Source organism: Bombus impatiens, unplaced genomic scaffold (genome assembly GCF_000188095.3).
Source record: "Bombus impatiens unplaced genomic scaffold, BIMP_2.2 scf_0008, whole genome shotgun sequence".
In the NCBI taxonomy this organism is placed as follows: Eukaryota; Metazoa; Arthropoda; class Insecta; order Hymenoptera; family Apidae; genus Bombus; species Bombus impatiens.
The window spans coordinates 253,678-270,083 of NT_176427.1; the positions used below are offsets into that span (position 1 = coordinate 253,678).

General features: G+C 33.0%; 1 protein-coding gene and 1 long non-coding RNA gene across 4 annotated transcripts in view; one reads left to right on the top strand and one right to left on the bottom strand.

Moving 5' to 3' along the window:
- The window catches only part of LOC100744309, a 10,929-nt gene extending 2,394 nt beyond the window's left edge, over positions 1-8,535 (bottom strand). The window contains exons 1-5 of one of the 3 annotated variants that reach the window (XM_033323269.1): positions 7,830-8,535; positions 5,095-5,348; positions 3,119-3,192; positions 2,807-2,914; positions 1,407-1,678 (exon numbers count right to left, since the gene is read on the bottom strand). In XM_033323269.1, the coding sequence (XP_033179160.1) occupies positions 1,407-1,678; positions 2,807-2,914; positions 3,119-3,192; positions 5,095-5,348; positions 7,830-8,126 (1,005 nt within the window). In that variant the 5' untranslated portion in view covers positions 8,127-8,535. Of the gene's footprint in view, positions 1-1,406; positions 1,679-2,806; positions 3,193-5,094; positions 5,349-7,829 lie in introns of all 3 variants that reach the window. The other 2 variants (XM_033323045.1, XM_033322792.1) reach the window with 2 other exon arrangements.
- A 4,421-nt stretch (positions 8,536-12,956) lies between these two features.
- LOC117151204 lies at positions 12,957-15,881 on the top strand. Its single transcript, XR_004460966.1, has 3 exons — positions 12,957-12,998; positions 15,115-15,214; positions 15,620-15,881. It is a non-coding gene; the product is annotated as an uncharacterized LOC117151204 (long non-coding RNA).
- The last annotated feature ends 525 nt before the right edge of the window (positions 15,882-16,406 follow it).

Consider the following 16,406-nt stretch of genomic DNA (forward strand, 5'->3'; position numbering starts at 1 on the left):
TGTCTTCCTGTAACTGGGACAAAGACTGTGTATCTGTTGAGGGATTTTAGGTAACTAGATATTAGTGTTTATAACGGTCCTTGGGCTAGCCGATCACGTACTGCGGAGACGCGTCGACATCTGGTAAACATCCTGCCCGGAGAATAGGATCTGCGTGTGGCGAGCTACGGGACAGAAACCGTTGGAATGTTTACTGCCACGTGCCGCTACAAATCTTTCTTTTAAGGAGAGCTATAGGGTTACTCAATGCCTTTGTTAGATGGAGAGTTCGTCCCGTTGACCGCGGCTACGTTCGGCGATTAATTGTCGCCTTGAGCCCAAGCTCATTGTCACAAGTCTTAAACAAATACAATTGGGTAGAATGACGGCAAACCGTTTAATTACAACTGTAGGTTTTAATTGCAATGTTTTTATGGATTTTCCCAAGGTTTCAGAGGGAAGGCACCGGTGTCCTCTTATCTCCGACAAATACATATCCTAATTTTTTAATTGAACGTTTCTGTATGAGGTTTTATTATATTTCATTTTCATAGTATCAAATTCTTGTAGCCATGTATGCACCAAATGATACGAAATTTAATATACTTAAACGTAATTAATTAGTAAGTAGATAGTATAATGAATACAATGATGTACAAATACATTCTGTATCGATTTTTGGTCTCTTGTAGTATCAATTAACTCGTGTATTTTAGTGTGTATATGTAATAGGTGGAACTGTATTATGTATAATAGGTAGAAGTGATATAGTGAAATAAGGCGTTTAATAGGGTCACAAATTGATCTAACCGCAGCTAGGGTCATACGCATTCATGTAAGTCCCTACGTCCATTTTTTGAAATCAATTTCAATTATGAATTCAATGACGAGCCATAAAATCAAAATTGCTAAAATATAAGTTAGAGATGACTTGTAATAGTCTATAATGATTATAGAGAGATAAATCTTCTTTCAGATGTATAGCTTACTTATACCTAGATATATAAAGGAAAAATTTTCGGTTTTGGAATTACAAATTTATTCGGATCAAAACAGTGTATTTAGAATAAGATCGTTAGTAATTTCGAAGCCAAAACTCGTTAGTAATTGCTAGATCGTGGATGTTCGAGCAAATTCGTATCTTTATGAATAGATTCAATTAAAATTACTGACACTGTTTTCACCGATACGAAACTTCACCAACAGTAACTTTGACCGATAACAGTTTTGACTGAGAACAACTTTAATTGAGTGGCGGTATCAGTACAGGAAAATAAGAGAGCATTCTTACTTACTCGGTTTATTGCTGCAGATAGTCGATGGCCTTATGATGATCGGATTAAAAAAAGTTACTCCAAGCCCAATTGTGTAAAAGCCTAATTGTGGCGTGTGCCCCTTAATTAACAGGACGTAACGATATACTTTACCTTGTACGCGTCTTTATATTCCGGAATTTCAAGCGGTGGACACTTTAGGTCTTCTAACCTCGAGACCAACATTTCCAATTCCTTGTTTTTTTCCTTTTTCTCCATTAATTTTTTTTGCTTTTTCTCCGTTTCTTCGGCAATTTTGTTCGATTCACTCGTTAATTGCGGCTCTTTAGTACGAAAATCAATAAAATTATCAGTGTGCTCAGTACTTTGAAAAAAGGAGTTCCCGGTCTTCAGATGAATTTCAGGTTTTATTGGTCGTGAACGTTCTGCGATACAAAGATAATAATGATACGTCCTGTATATTCATCGAATTCAAAAATATAAATGCAATCGAACCTCGATTATCAGAACAGACGTTTTTGTTGTGATCCTTCCAATCTATGATATCGCCTTCAAATTTTGTATATAAGGGACCATCTACAAATCTTCCATTAATAGATGGGACGTCAAAATTATCATAAATAATTTTGGGTAAATATGGAAAAGTGTCGCTTCTGTTACGAATCCTTTAATCTCTTTCAGTTCTTATTTTTGTTCTCCAATCTTTCATTCAAGGCATCACTCTCAAATTTTCCATTAAGTGATTTCGTTAGACAAATTATTTTCTCTTAACACATTGACAGGCAATTTACGCATCAAATTCTATCAAAACTAATTTCAATTGATTTATTGAACTTACCTTTAAATCCCAAAAACGTCGATTAATAGAAAATTTGAGAGTTGTAAGAAAAATTAGAGAATAAGAATAAAAACTGAAAGCAATTGAAGGGCTTATAACAAAAACGAACAACTTTTATCCATATTTGTCTTTCCTCAGAAAAGCGTTAGATACTCCAGCATTTAATTTCTATATTGCATCTCAATTTCGTTAAACAAGATATTCATTATATTACATCATTTTTATAAGCGTTTCTGTAATTATATCGCAGAATTGTATTTAATTAAATCATAAAGTTATGGATTTCATATCAGAGGCTTTTACAAAATTGATTGACTTTTATTCGATAATAAGTCAAAATATATGTAGGTCATTTTCATGATATCGATTCCATTATACTGCAAGTACTACCATGGAAATCTACAGAATCTTCCGACATGAACAGAAATCGAATATATTTTTATACGAGTGTATATAAGGTGGATTAAATTTAAAAAAACCTGAATTTTCTTCGAAATCGAATTTCTTAAAAACTGGGTACGCTGAAAAGACGATATGCAGATTCGTGATCAAAATGTCAGGAACGCCATAAAAACGTTTAATAGGAATCGGAACGTCGGGAAAAGGTTGAAACTTAGACTTAGTGTTGTTTGAAAAATTCCCAACAGCTATGCGTGTCATGATTAGCTCGGATAATTAAGGTTCTGCTGTAAATAAATGAGTTTTTCATAATCACCTTTGCTATTATGTTTTTTAAATACATCGGCGTATTCTGCCACGAAATTAGCCTCTCCATTTAATTTCAAATTAGTGTTCTGCCTTAATAGCTCCGGTCTTCGAATACCTACAAATGGCACATATTTTTCGTGATTTTCAGTGGTAGTTTCAAATTCACCCTCGAGTTTTAAATGCGTAGGCACACGCAGAAGTTCCGGTCGGCTAACGTTCAGCCACTGGATGAATTTCTCGCATTTCTCAGTGGTCGTTTCTAAATCGCCTTCCATTTTTAAAGACGTGGGCCTACGAGCTAGCTCGCGCTTGTGCTGACCTTCGTAGCCAACGTATGACGAATAGGTTTCGGTATCCGTGTACAATTCTCCGTCATGTTTTAATGTAGTGCCCCTGTTGTAACAATGTAACGTTAAAGTATAAATTGAATGATTAAAAGCAGTAGAGTGATTAACGCTGCTATTATTTAGCACGACTATAACGGAATGTTTAATTCGTTGAATGCAACGATTGCCGCAAAGTATTAGATCATTCCATAAGTTCCTCTCGTTTTTACCGTTGTATTTAGAGCAAAATTTGGGACGTACCTGTAAATACGTTTATAAAAATATGATTACACGTTTTCATAGAACTCTCGTTCTATCACTTCTTCCCATCTTTCTGGCAGAGATACTGTGATACCTTTGTGGGTTTTCAAAAATATGTTTTGTAGAATTGAAATTAGAATTGAAAGGAAATAAAATGGAACTGACGGCGTTCTAACTATCGAAACGAAATATACGATACGTAATCAGAGTACTCGTAAGTGCGACACAGATGTCCAAAACACAGAATGTTGGAAAAACTACGATTACAGACATTGAAAAACAGGAACATGATATTGAAAATTATCTAGAGCGCGTAAATTCCTTGAATGCTGGCAACCATAGAAAAACCATAAATATACCGACGTAATGAAATAATTTCATCGCGATAAAGACGATAATAATGACGATTTTATGCGAACGGGAACAGCAAACGAAAGCGATGACGAAAGCTGCCTTCTCATGTCGAAGCATTCGTGGCATTTGAGAAAGAGCTTTGATGGTTCAAAGAATGTAACTTTGTGCGGTTACTTCTGTTGGAAGAATCATGTGACTTTGCAGTCAAAGAGATACAGGATCCATAAATATTTTAAGAATCTGTCAATTGATTTTAGTCTATATTTGAATAAATGAAATTTCGTATTGGAGAAGTGCTTGTTCTATCATTCGAAAATTCCATTATTCGAATAGCTTTGTCTGCCTGTTAGGTCGGATAAGAGAGTCTCTACTGGATTTGAACTATCGTAGTAAATAAAAACTGGAGAAGATAAGTTATTCAGCGAAATTCTATTATCGAAATTGCTCCGTTATTCGAATTACCTTATCCCTTAATCTGTTCGGATGAACGAAGTTCTTTCGTAATTTGAATACCGCAGATTCTATTGTAATTTGGATATTGGAGATTTCACTGTACAATGCCGTGAATAATTATCAATTCAACCCCATTCTTAGATTTTTTATAATATTCTTTATGATCAAAAGTTGGTAAAATCGTTTGTACAGTTTCATATTATAATATAGAACAAAACTGAAGATACAACAAAGAAAAATTGTCTTCTTCTGAAGTCTGGAAAAAATGAAATTTTCTGTTAAAATTAGCTGCAAAAAAATATTAAATGTTTGATGAATCTTCCTTTATTTTTTACTACTTCTATTAATCTGTCAGGTATGCTATCCACTAATTTATTTAAAGTTTCGTTTTGAATATTCGTCCACGCGGATTTTGTTCTTTTCCTAAGTTCCACAATGCTTTCTATAGATGGTTTCTCGTGATCGTAAATTCTTTTTGCTATAATTCCCCACAAGTTTTCGATCGAGTTTAGATCAAGATTCAACGCTGGCCATGATAATAATACCTATTCCAAAATCTTGAAGCCAGTTTTTTGTAGTGGCGATTGTACGAACAGAAGCATTGTTTCGTTGAAAAATTCTCTTTTTTTTCTTCTATTTCGGTTATGAAAGACAATAATTCGCCATGTAACATCTCTTGATATCCTACAGTGTTCAACTTCCCTTTGCAAAAACAATTTTGCTTAACATATTCAGATATGATCGGTGGTTTCTCGGAAACATTGAAGAAATAATGCAAAAAATATGTTTGAGTTTATAATTATTCAAAGCAATGAATATCAAAAAGCAAGTGCTCGGACACATTTGAGTAGTGTCATCTGCTAGAACAAGTGTAATTGTTTGCTTCATAAAGTAGTTTTACCTTCTGATCAAAAAAGGTCGTTTAGGAGGTTTGGTGTGACTTGCAAGTTTGGAATTCGTTGTTTCAGTCTCCATCGTTTTATCGTTATTCATCTGCTCTAAAGAAGTCTCGTCTTTTGTATTTTCAATTGGAAGCTCTGTATGTTTCTCCTCTTGTCCTTTGACGTCTTTTTGGTTTGAAACTCTCTTATCCCTGATTGAATCTTTTGTCCGAAAATCTTCGATTCGTTTATTACTTTCCAACCAGGTATTTTCCTACGGTAAGGGGTACATCTATGAATCGGAAAATTATTACTTAATGAATTGAGAAATGCTCTCACGTAGCTCTGTATCAATTTATATTTCCTTATATCATTCTGTATATTCTCTCTTGCTCGCTTTTACTTTGCGAATGTTTTCGTATTATTTTACAGTTATATACGCTATCGTGAAACTACAGCAAGAAGGTTAAATTATAATTATTAATTTTCATCTACGATTATTAATATTTATCTATAGTCTATTAGTACTTATATACACGGTGGTTGATAACTGGTGGTACAAGCGGAAAGAGGGTGATTTTACGCGAAAAAAGAAGTCGAAAATATAGAATAAAAATTTTTCGTTTGAGGCTTTGTTTTCGAGAAAATCGACTTTGAATTTTCGCTCGGTACGCGTGCGGTACGTTATAACGGATCTCACTGCAGATCGTTGTCTCGATGGAAAAATTAAAAAAAAAAGAAAAAATTAAAAAAAAATTTTTTATTCTATATTTTCGACTTCTTTTTTCGCGTAGAATCACCCCCTTTCCGCTTGTACCATCAGTCACCAACCACCCTGTATATCTACTTATATACTTTTTTACTTTTTATACTATTTTCTTGCTGATATTTGTAATCCGCTTATTATTTAAACTCGTAATGGGCGAAAGCCTAATGCAGAAATTATAATAATAAGAAAAGGAAAGAAAAGAAAATATTTATCTATTGTCAATGCTTAACATTATATTATCAATTTAATATAATGTATAGTGACAAGAGGTTTCTATTAAAAATAAAAAATAACAAATCATTATTTATTAATAAAAGATTTAAAAATACTGTTTTCAGCAATAGCGTTATTATTAGGTGATCCTATAAGCAATATTACATTTACGTCGATTTGATGAAATATTGTACAGTAGAATCTCATTTATCTGAACTTCTTTCGTTGATGATGAAATCTTATTTCGTTTCAATGCATTGGTGTCAATCGAATTCACTTATCCGAAGATACACTCCTATTACTTGAACGAAAAATCATAGGTTGCTATCAGGAACATCAATAAACTTCTATTTATACTTTCAGTTATGCGAACTGTATGCTTGCTGATGGAATCAGATAAATGGACTTCTATTGTATCGAAACTACACCTTTGAAACAACATTATCCATGTTAGAGATTAAACTGTGGATGTTTATGCATTTACGAGAAATTTAGCGATGCAAGTATGCGTAAAATGCCTAAAATATTGAAAAAATATGTAAAATATCAAAAGTATTGTTATAAGATTATAAGATTCGTAAGATTAGTGAATGAAGCAAATCTCTGCTTAGATTTTCCAATTTCTTTAGTTGTATTCATAAAAATATGTATTTGCATAAACATCCGCAGTCTAGTTATGACCTTATATTTTTCAATTGTTAGAAATATATTTAGATATTTTATTTGTTCGATTCTTTCGAAGTATAATAAATACACTTTCATATGGGCGATCCATAAGTTTGTGCGATTTTTAATATACATATTCTTTTATACTTTTTCCTGAATGAATAAAATTATTTGATCTACTCGCGTAATATATAATTCTATGTAGGAGTCGAAAATAACAGTTACTTCTTAAATTTTTATGGAATTTTTATCGGTAACCAAAAAGGAAATTGTGTCACAGATAATGGTTATCGACAACCAAAAAGAAATTATCTGATATAATGATCGTCGGCAATCAAAATGAATTCTCTTATCTATAATGGTTATCGGTAAGCAAGAAAAAAAACTTTCATCGATAATAGTTCTAGATAACCAGAAACATTTTGATTATCTGTAAGGATTATTCGTAACCAAAATCAGTTAAAGTAATCCACTAATTCCTTATACTAATCTACTAATTTTAATATTCTAACTTTTTTCATTCTGCTTATAATTGTTATTTTTGTAAACCTTGAAATGCTCTTTGACGTCGATGTATTTTGTTCGATCAAGTAATTGTAATGTGATTATTTGTTTAGAAAGAAACATGGAAAAATTGGCAATTCGTGTACTTCACTATTGGCAGCAGAACTTCGAAGCGGTAGAGATGACGAAGAAAATTTATAAAAATCTATGGTATAAAATTATATATACATATATTTTCTACAGTACTTTATAGGCTACAAAAAGCACACGAATATCCAATTTTTCCATATTCCTTTCCAAACAAATCATGAGATTCAATACAATGAATTAATCAAACGAAATATATATCACAGTGCTCTTCGACGGCTACAAAATGACATATTACACATGTAAATTGAAAAACTTTATACATTCGAAAAAATAGTACAAAGAAATATATTTCGAATACGCACGAGTAACACAATTAATTAACTCGAACAAGAAGAGCGTCACCATACCTTGGTGACGGGGCCCCCACGGAAGTATACCCGTCACATAGATATGTGCGACGTGGCGACGAACGTGTTAAAAATACAAGTGTAAAATTTAAGAACAGATGCTAACCTTCAGGAACTCCTCGCTTCTCGCATGGAAAGCTTCACGATACTCGGACACGTGATCTTCGTTTTCAACCTCGACATTAAGTCCAAGATTGTCTTTTGGTTGTCCCTGTATACGTCTTCTCCGATAACGAGCCAATTCGTCGACTGTTAGCCCTTCCAGTAAGGGCCATTTTTCCTTCGATTTACTCTTTCGATTTTTACTTTTACCCTGCGCTAGCTCAGTGTCCGAGGAGGATTTGTTGACCCCGTGGGAGAACCTTTGCCTGCGAACATTTTCAGAAAAGAACATTTTCAACATGTCAGATATTTTGTGAATCCTTGAACGTGCAATTTCCTTCGATCTCACCGGTTAAAAATGTACGATTCTCTTGTTGGCGGTATTGTTCCTTGGCTATACAATAATATACTAAGTTGTATATCATATATTTATTCTACATTATTATACATTATATCTTATTATATATTTATTAGGTCATCTTATAAATGATGCAGTCGTTTATACTAGATATTAGATACCAGTATTTTCTCATATTCTTTATAATTCACTAACTTTTTCTATTACATTTTCTATTGTAATCTTTTAAGACTTCGATAGTAACAACTGCCGTCGTTTTAAACTTATATCTCAGCAAAACCGAATTACTTATAGCGTGACCTAATAAATTCGTCCTGTTTTTTATATTGTAATGTTTATACTTGCTATTAGACTGTAGATTTTTATGGAAATTCATATTTTGAAAAAAAAAAGTAAAAACGAAAAAAGTGAAGCGTCGGTAGAAAATTGTTTTACCTGCCAACTATTATAGAGAGCACTATACTTTGGATATTTTTTTATATCATATGCAATCTTGCACTTGCAAATTTCCTATAAATGCATAAAAATCAGCAGACTATTTGTCGCAATTGCAATTGTATTTATAACGTATTTGGTACGATACATATAAAACTGAAATTCCTTGATACTTGTTTGATTGGATGAGAAGTATCTGAGAAATGTCTTATCTAATATTAATGAATATTATTGGGTTGTAACGTAAATTACATGTATCGTAATAAATTTAAAAACTCGTTGAATTTACGTTATTGTATATTATGTATCTATATTGTATCTGTATATTGTGTACGTAAGAAGTAATGAGATCCCTTTTATCTTTTAGACTAACGAAATACCGGCTACCGTTATCACGATGTTAAGTTACATTCTCTAGCGTGTTTACTCCTGCTTGACCGATGCTATCTGTTCTTGAAGAATTGATCATTCAACTTCGTCATTCAACCTACTTTGAGGAAATCGTGCATATTTATTTATAGATTCCATTCAGAAGAACTTGAAGTTAGATTCTACAATTGTTCTCTAAAGCTTTTACATGAAATACAAAATACTAGGCTTAGCTATGTCCATCACTTTTCGCTACACAAATTATACAACATGACAAATATGTACTGTAAAAAGGGAGGTATTTCTATAATTCTACTTACAAAGAACAGTACTCAAATACAGGGTGGTTGGTAACTGTTCGTACAAGCGGAAAGGGGGTGATTCTACGCGAAAAAAGAAGTCGAAAATATAAAATAAAAATTTTTCGTTTGAGGCTTTGTTTTCGAGAAAATCGACTTTGAATTTTCACTCGGTACGCGTGCGGTACGTTATAACGGATCTCACTGCAGATCGTTATCTCGATGGAAAAATTAAAAAAAATAAAAAATAAAAAAAAATTGTTTATTCTATATTTTCGACTTCTTTTTCTGCGTAGAATCACCCCCTTTCCGCTTGTACCACCGGTTACCAACCACCCTGTATAACGCACTGATTCTGATGGAATTTTACAGATGCGTGATATAGCCAAAAATATTCGACACTTATCTTCTTTTATTAACGATCACCCACATTTAGGGTATAAAAGCAGTTATCAAAGTTGGGATGGAAAATGTATTTTCTTGAATATGTCTAAAACTCTTAGAGGTAGGGCAATTATGCAGAATTTTATGTTTTTGGATAGATATAGATTATATCTAGAATAGATACAGATATAGAGAAAACTAATAAATTTCGGAAGATATTTTTTGAGCCACTATAAATTACTTTTATTTTCTATAAAATTATCTACACATCGCAAAAGCCGAGAGTAATTAATACTCACAACAGTTAATCACACAGAACGATGAAACAAGATTAATAAAATTTGTAAAGGAAAATGATTATTAAAAAATCGTATTTTTCGAATGATCGAAGATTACTGTTTTCTGCTACGTTATCTACGAATCACACGACTCTAGAACAGCTAATATTCAAGACACAGTCGATAACATCCAAACAACAGTGAGTCGCACAAAGTAACGGACAGAAAAATTTCATAGAGTTTGTGAAAACAAATATGCTCTACCAAAGATCATATTTTTTAAGTGATCGAAAATTAGAAAAGAATTCAAGTGATACTTCTTGCGGAAACGCGACGAGTGGAGATACCAAAAGTAGAAGTCGAGAGGGTGGAGCACCGAGCCGGGTGGATGCCCGGGACGGACTGAAATGTTTCAGCGAAGGGATTGAAGCTGTGGGGTGGAAACGGAGACGGCGCGGCGCGTAGAGGGTAAAAACGCGGAACAGAAAGATGGTGGTACGAAGCTACATGCCTTTACAGAACGAGCCTTGTAGTCGCGACGCATCGATCTACAAAGAGAGGAGTCCGAAAAAGAAATTTCGTTACAGACAGCCTAATGGTTTACGTGCACGGAAGCGTTTAGACTTTACTCGTACCGTAACGGCGACGTCGTCGACCAACTTTCCTTATCGTAACTTGCGTAAATATTTCGAACAGAAGACAACTATTTTAAAACGTGTGTCATGATAATAATGGAAACATAGTACAGTAGAACTTCGTATAACGTGACGATTCGAAGACCGCGCCCTCGTATAACGCGATTGCGAAATTGTTGGTGATTATGTAGAAGAGGGCACGGCACGCCTTGTCAATTTTGAAGACCTTGAAATAGTATGTTATCAAGGTCATTATTCTGAGCAACTTTTCCATGTACATGTTACCGTCGCTCGGCGTTAATTTCCGAGAGGTTTGCCAAAATCTTCGATAGAATTTGTTACAATGTTTACGATCATGATTACAGTCTCAATTTGGAGTAAGCGGGCAGATTTTTATGTAGTCCAATCTTAAATTTCTTGATGAGAGAGATAATTATTATTAATTATAGTGGATATAACTTATGATGGACTATGACTGATAGTGTAACTGCAACTGTAATTAATGATTGTAATCGATGATTGTAATCAATGATGATAATCACAATAAATAAAGAAAGAAAATGGTTGGGTTATGGGCTGGGCTGGAGTAATATTCTAGTAGTAATATATATAGTTATATTTGCACGCAATGCTAATATGAAGTAATTTTCAATGAGTCTATTGATATATAAAATGTTGCATTATGTTTTATCTGTCTGTTCGTCACGTACATGCTAATAATCAGGTGATATACAGGGTGTCTTCGAAGACATGGTACAATCGGTCGGGTGATGATTGTACGTGCAAAAATAAGTTGAAAAAAAAGAATAACATTTTTTCGTCTGAGGCTTCGTTTTCGAGAGAAAGGGTTTTGAAGATCAGGTATTCACACTGTATACTAATTCTTTATTAAATATAAGTTTGTAGTAAATATTTCGCAACTTCTGTGTATAGTTTTGGATTAGATTCAAATTTTGTTAATGTAATCTTGGCAGTAGCGTCTCATTATAGTGCTAATAAAATATCAAAATGTTTTACGTGAGGTGCACGATACGCACATAAACATTTTTTTTATAGTAAACGTACGAATACTTTTGCGAGTCACTGTATGTCTTCTTTCTATATTTATAAATTCAATACTGTTACAAATTTTTTTTGGATACTATGGGAACACATCTTCATTTTAAACTATGAGGTAGCGCAAAACTCGAGAAATTGTCGAAAAGTTGTCTAAGATTTATATCGAACCTTCTGAACTAGAATACTTCCTTAATTGAAAGCGAAAAATGGAATTGTCTATTCGGCAATCGATATCTCAACGTGACCTACAAAATAAGGAACTGAGCGTAATTGACCAACGTTTCTTCGTGATTGGCACACAATTACCCTGCACTTACAAATTGGCCTCGATTCCGAACACTGTGTCCATTATTGATACAGATTTGGAACATGTCCAGGTGCCTTCAAACTCTAAATGAGATCCTTAGACGTATCTCTATCAATTATCCGTCAACTATCCTTAATAAATTTCAAACGAAAAATTGAGTGTCATGAATTTTCACTTATTAAATCGTCTGAAAAGATTCTTTCGTTTTATAAGAAAATAATGGATGCACATTTTCCGTTTTATATTATTTTATCGAATTACGTATGATCCATTTTGTTCTATCAAACTAAAGATCACAACGTTCGACAGATTAGGTTTCATTTTTGTATAAAGATGCGTTGTTGTAAAAGACATATCTGTAAAAGAAAGACACTTTCCGGTCAACCTAATATTATCGTCGAATCACAGGCGATTTACAACGATCTGATTTATGTTATTTAACAGTAACAGTAACATTTCGTAATTTGCATCGTTTTAGTTACATTTATAAAAATATGAATTTGCATAAATATGTGCAGTCTATTCATCATGTGCTTACATTGCAAATAGATCACTTTGTCAAATATTAGATACGCAAACAAATAATTCAAACTTGCCAGTGAAACTAAGTTTATTTAAAAGAAGAAATACCGTGAGTTATTCGAGCAGAGTATTTGTCGTCGCTTTTCATGATTCGAGACCATCTGTCAGAAGAATGACGAGTTTCATCACAGAGTGTTTTGTCTTTAGACAAGATCCAATCGTCACACTCGGACACTGGCAAAGGAAAACGTTCTATGAAATTACTGTGTGACAACGCTAGGGTAAATACTGCTTCTACGACATATGAAAGACACAACAAGTCTCGACGATTGGGACATCTTGCAGTGGCCAGTTTACTCACTAGACGTTACTTCGGATCATCATCTGTTCTGATCAATGTAACATGCCTTATCCGACACTCACTTCGAATTAGCGGATCGGATATAAAAATGACTCAACGATTAGATCTTGTTTAGAGATTCAAGATTATACGGCATTTCATCGTGATGGGATTCGTCGCTTGCCTGGTAAATGTCTGAAAGTTACAGGAAGTAACAGCGAATTATTTTGGTTAAATACTGTTTGCTCTGTTGTTTTTTAGATGAACTTTAGTTTCGCTGGAAAATTTGGATTATTCACTTGTACACCTACATATTAATACGTATACCTAAAAATTTTTGATTTTAAATTGTAGGGATGAACAAGCGGATGTTTTGTTAATCTCACAGACCAGCTCCAGTGTAATTCAATAATTACTCGGGAGAATTAAAAAAAAAAAGAAATCCACAAGTAAGGAAAATCAGAAAAGACAAAGAACAGAGAAATGACTACAGAACATCTGCATTGAGCTAATTATGAAGGACAGTCGATCACTGAATAGCTTCGTCGATTCTCGTTTACGCAAAGTTGTCAATCTGCTTATTGTAGGCAGTAAAACCATCGATGAAAATGAATAAAAGTAACATATAATATAATACTGCGAATAAGATAGAAAGAAATAAGGAAGTTTTATAAGAATAAAGGAATTAATTTATAATTTATTAATTTATAATAATAATTAATTTATAATTAAAAAGGGGTATTAATTTATATGAAAGTTGATGGAGCAATTCGTTAAAGCAGAATCTATTTGGTCCTTATATTTCTCTTGATTCATTATCGAAATGATTTTCATTTACTTCGCTTATTTGAGTGTGCCTTCGCATGAAAATGATTTAAGAAACAGAAAGATATCGACAGAGCACAGTTAGTCTCATTGATGATCGGGCTCCCTTTAAAATAAAATAACTTCTTTAAAATAGTACCAAACGACTTCATTTTTTTTTTTTTTTTAAAGTTAGAAGGATTAGTTTGAAAGACCAGATGACGAATTTTCAAAAAAACTTTTGAAAAAATTCCAATGGAATTACTGCAAACAATGATATACGATTTCGATGGAGCTTTTCTTTAACAAATGGATTTAAACGCACACTTTTGGGATGATTTAACACGATGTGTTAACGATGTGTTAAGGATTCATACGATAATTGAACAAAATATAGAAAATACAAAGTGGCTCGCGAAAGTATTTGAATGCAGAGACTTGTTACGAAGAGACAGAGATTTATAAAGTAGATATAAATATCATCTTTGAAGAATGAAGAAACAGTCGACAGTTATGTGTTGCATATAAAACTGAAATTTCACAAAAAGTAGATATGCGATATTTGTGTAGTCTGAGCCATTGATATTCTTTCTCTTCTCCAATCACGTTAGAAGCAGCTCGCCGCGATTAATCATCAAACAAGAGGTCACCTGTCGTTTTTCATTCCATATATCGACCGATAGATTAGAGCGAGCGCGTGCTCTAATCGCGATCGAGCCTGATTCTCCTTTCAGTGTTAACGGGCACGTGGCGAATAGTCACGAGTAGCTAGGGGCTGTTCTTGTTCGAGATTGTTTCGTGTGCCGAATTATCGCAAGCGTTCAACGAGGAACGCCACCTCCAGAGCGGCGATGTAACCTCATGACCCGAATTTCCTTTCGTTATACGGGACGACGAATTTTGCATACACCGACAAATAAATGTCCTTAACGCGTTGACGTACGCACACGCAACTCCGCCAGTAGAATTGGTCAGTAATTTTGCCGGTTCGCGTGATTCGATCTACGGATGCATTTTACCAGCAATGTTTGCACGCGAATCTACTTTGAAAAAGTAAAGAGGCCACGTGCTTCAGAAACCTTCCCTTTAAAGGTGCGTTTAGGCCGAACGAGTAGAAGAACATAGAGCGAGAGTATTCGCGCTTGTATTCGTTTAGTGTGAGCAGTAACCGAGCAATTTGTTCGCAATCACGTTTATATTTCTGTTCCTCTTTGCTTTAAATGCTAAATGATAATTTACAGTTTGTTTGATACACGAACATTGGGCTAAGAGTGACCGAGAAATGGGGCGCTTTTGGATTTCAGTTTGATAACTTAGTGATAATTTATGATGAAACATCGATCATAGAAAATTTTCGATTCGTGCAGGCAATTAGTCTCTGAGATACAAGGGGCCAAACTGGTGAATTACGGTTCTAATTTTGTTCCTTTTACGTTTGTTAAAAAGAGCTTGATCCCAGGATGGTGGAAGACGTCAATCAACTGTTGGCTGTGTTACAGTTACATTGAGGCACTTGTATGGTTCCTTGGATATGGTCAAATATCCGTGGGATACATATACTCAATTCCAATGTATGTATATATGTAATAAATAATTCCGGTATGTATAATCTGGTTAACGTTAATCTTATATTATTTCAAATGTTGTTATATTGTTTTAACGAACTTATTTTCCACCGCCAAAATTTTAGCAGCTTTCAAAGTTAATATGAGCTTAATCAATGAAAATAAAATATGTTGAATTATCTCTACGCATATAAAGATGATCTTCATTATAAAATTCCTATTTTGAAAAAAATATTTCTTTGATTCACATTTGTTGAAAGCTTCACTCCGTTTCAATACGATATGATTCTTAATTATTTCCATCACCTAAATAAATATTAATATTTCCGCATGAAAATTGTCGTTTTTAACATAATCACGTAATTCAACTAGATTGTTTAATATTTACATATTTAGAATCTAGGTAAGAATTAATTATACGTGTATTTGTAATTTGTAGGTCATTCGCTTGGTTCTTACGATTCAAGAATTAAAAGTAGGACTGGGGCAATCAAAATCTTGAAACCTCAAAACCTCACAACTCTTCTAAACCTAAAACTTTCTACTATTTTGGTGCTTCGAAACTCTCATAATCCAAATGAATAATAATTTATATAAATCAATGTAAGTAATATGACTATATTATTATAATATTATATCTATAATAATTATATAATATCTATAATATACATATGCAATTTTTCATTATAATTGTTAGTAAATCAGTATTTATGTCCCATTCGTCTAATTATATGCATAAAAATATGAATTTGTATAAACATCTCCAGTTTATTTATTTAGTATTATAATATTTATTATAGGACTATATGTATTATATATGTATGTATACTTTGATCTCTTCAAACTTCTTAGAAGTGTAGAAAACTTAAAATTCTAAGTGGAACAGGAAACAGTAGAAAGATATAATACTTAATAAGTAGAAAATATTATAATAATTATATAAATAATAATTATTAAAAATTTTAATTGTCTATAATATAAATTTAGTTTCTATAAATAACTCATGAAAATATTAAGACAATATGAATTTATTTTTATTCAACTGATAATAATTCAATTGATCTTGGTTTCAGACTTTGAGATTTGTTATAATCATTTATTTCAAGAAAGAAATATTTGATTTTCTGACAAAAATGCTACAGTTTTAGTTCCTGATAATATAGATACTCTTTAGAAGAGAAAGAAAGTAGAAACATTCCAAATTTAAAAAGTTCGAAATTTTGGAA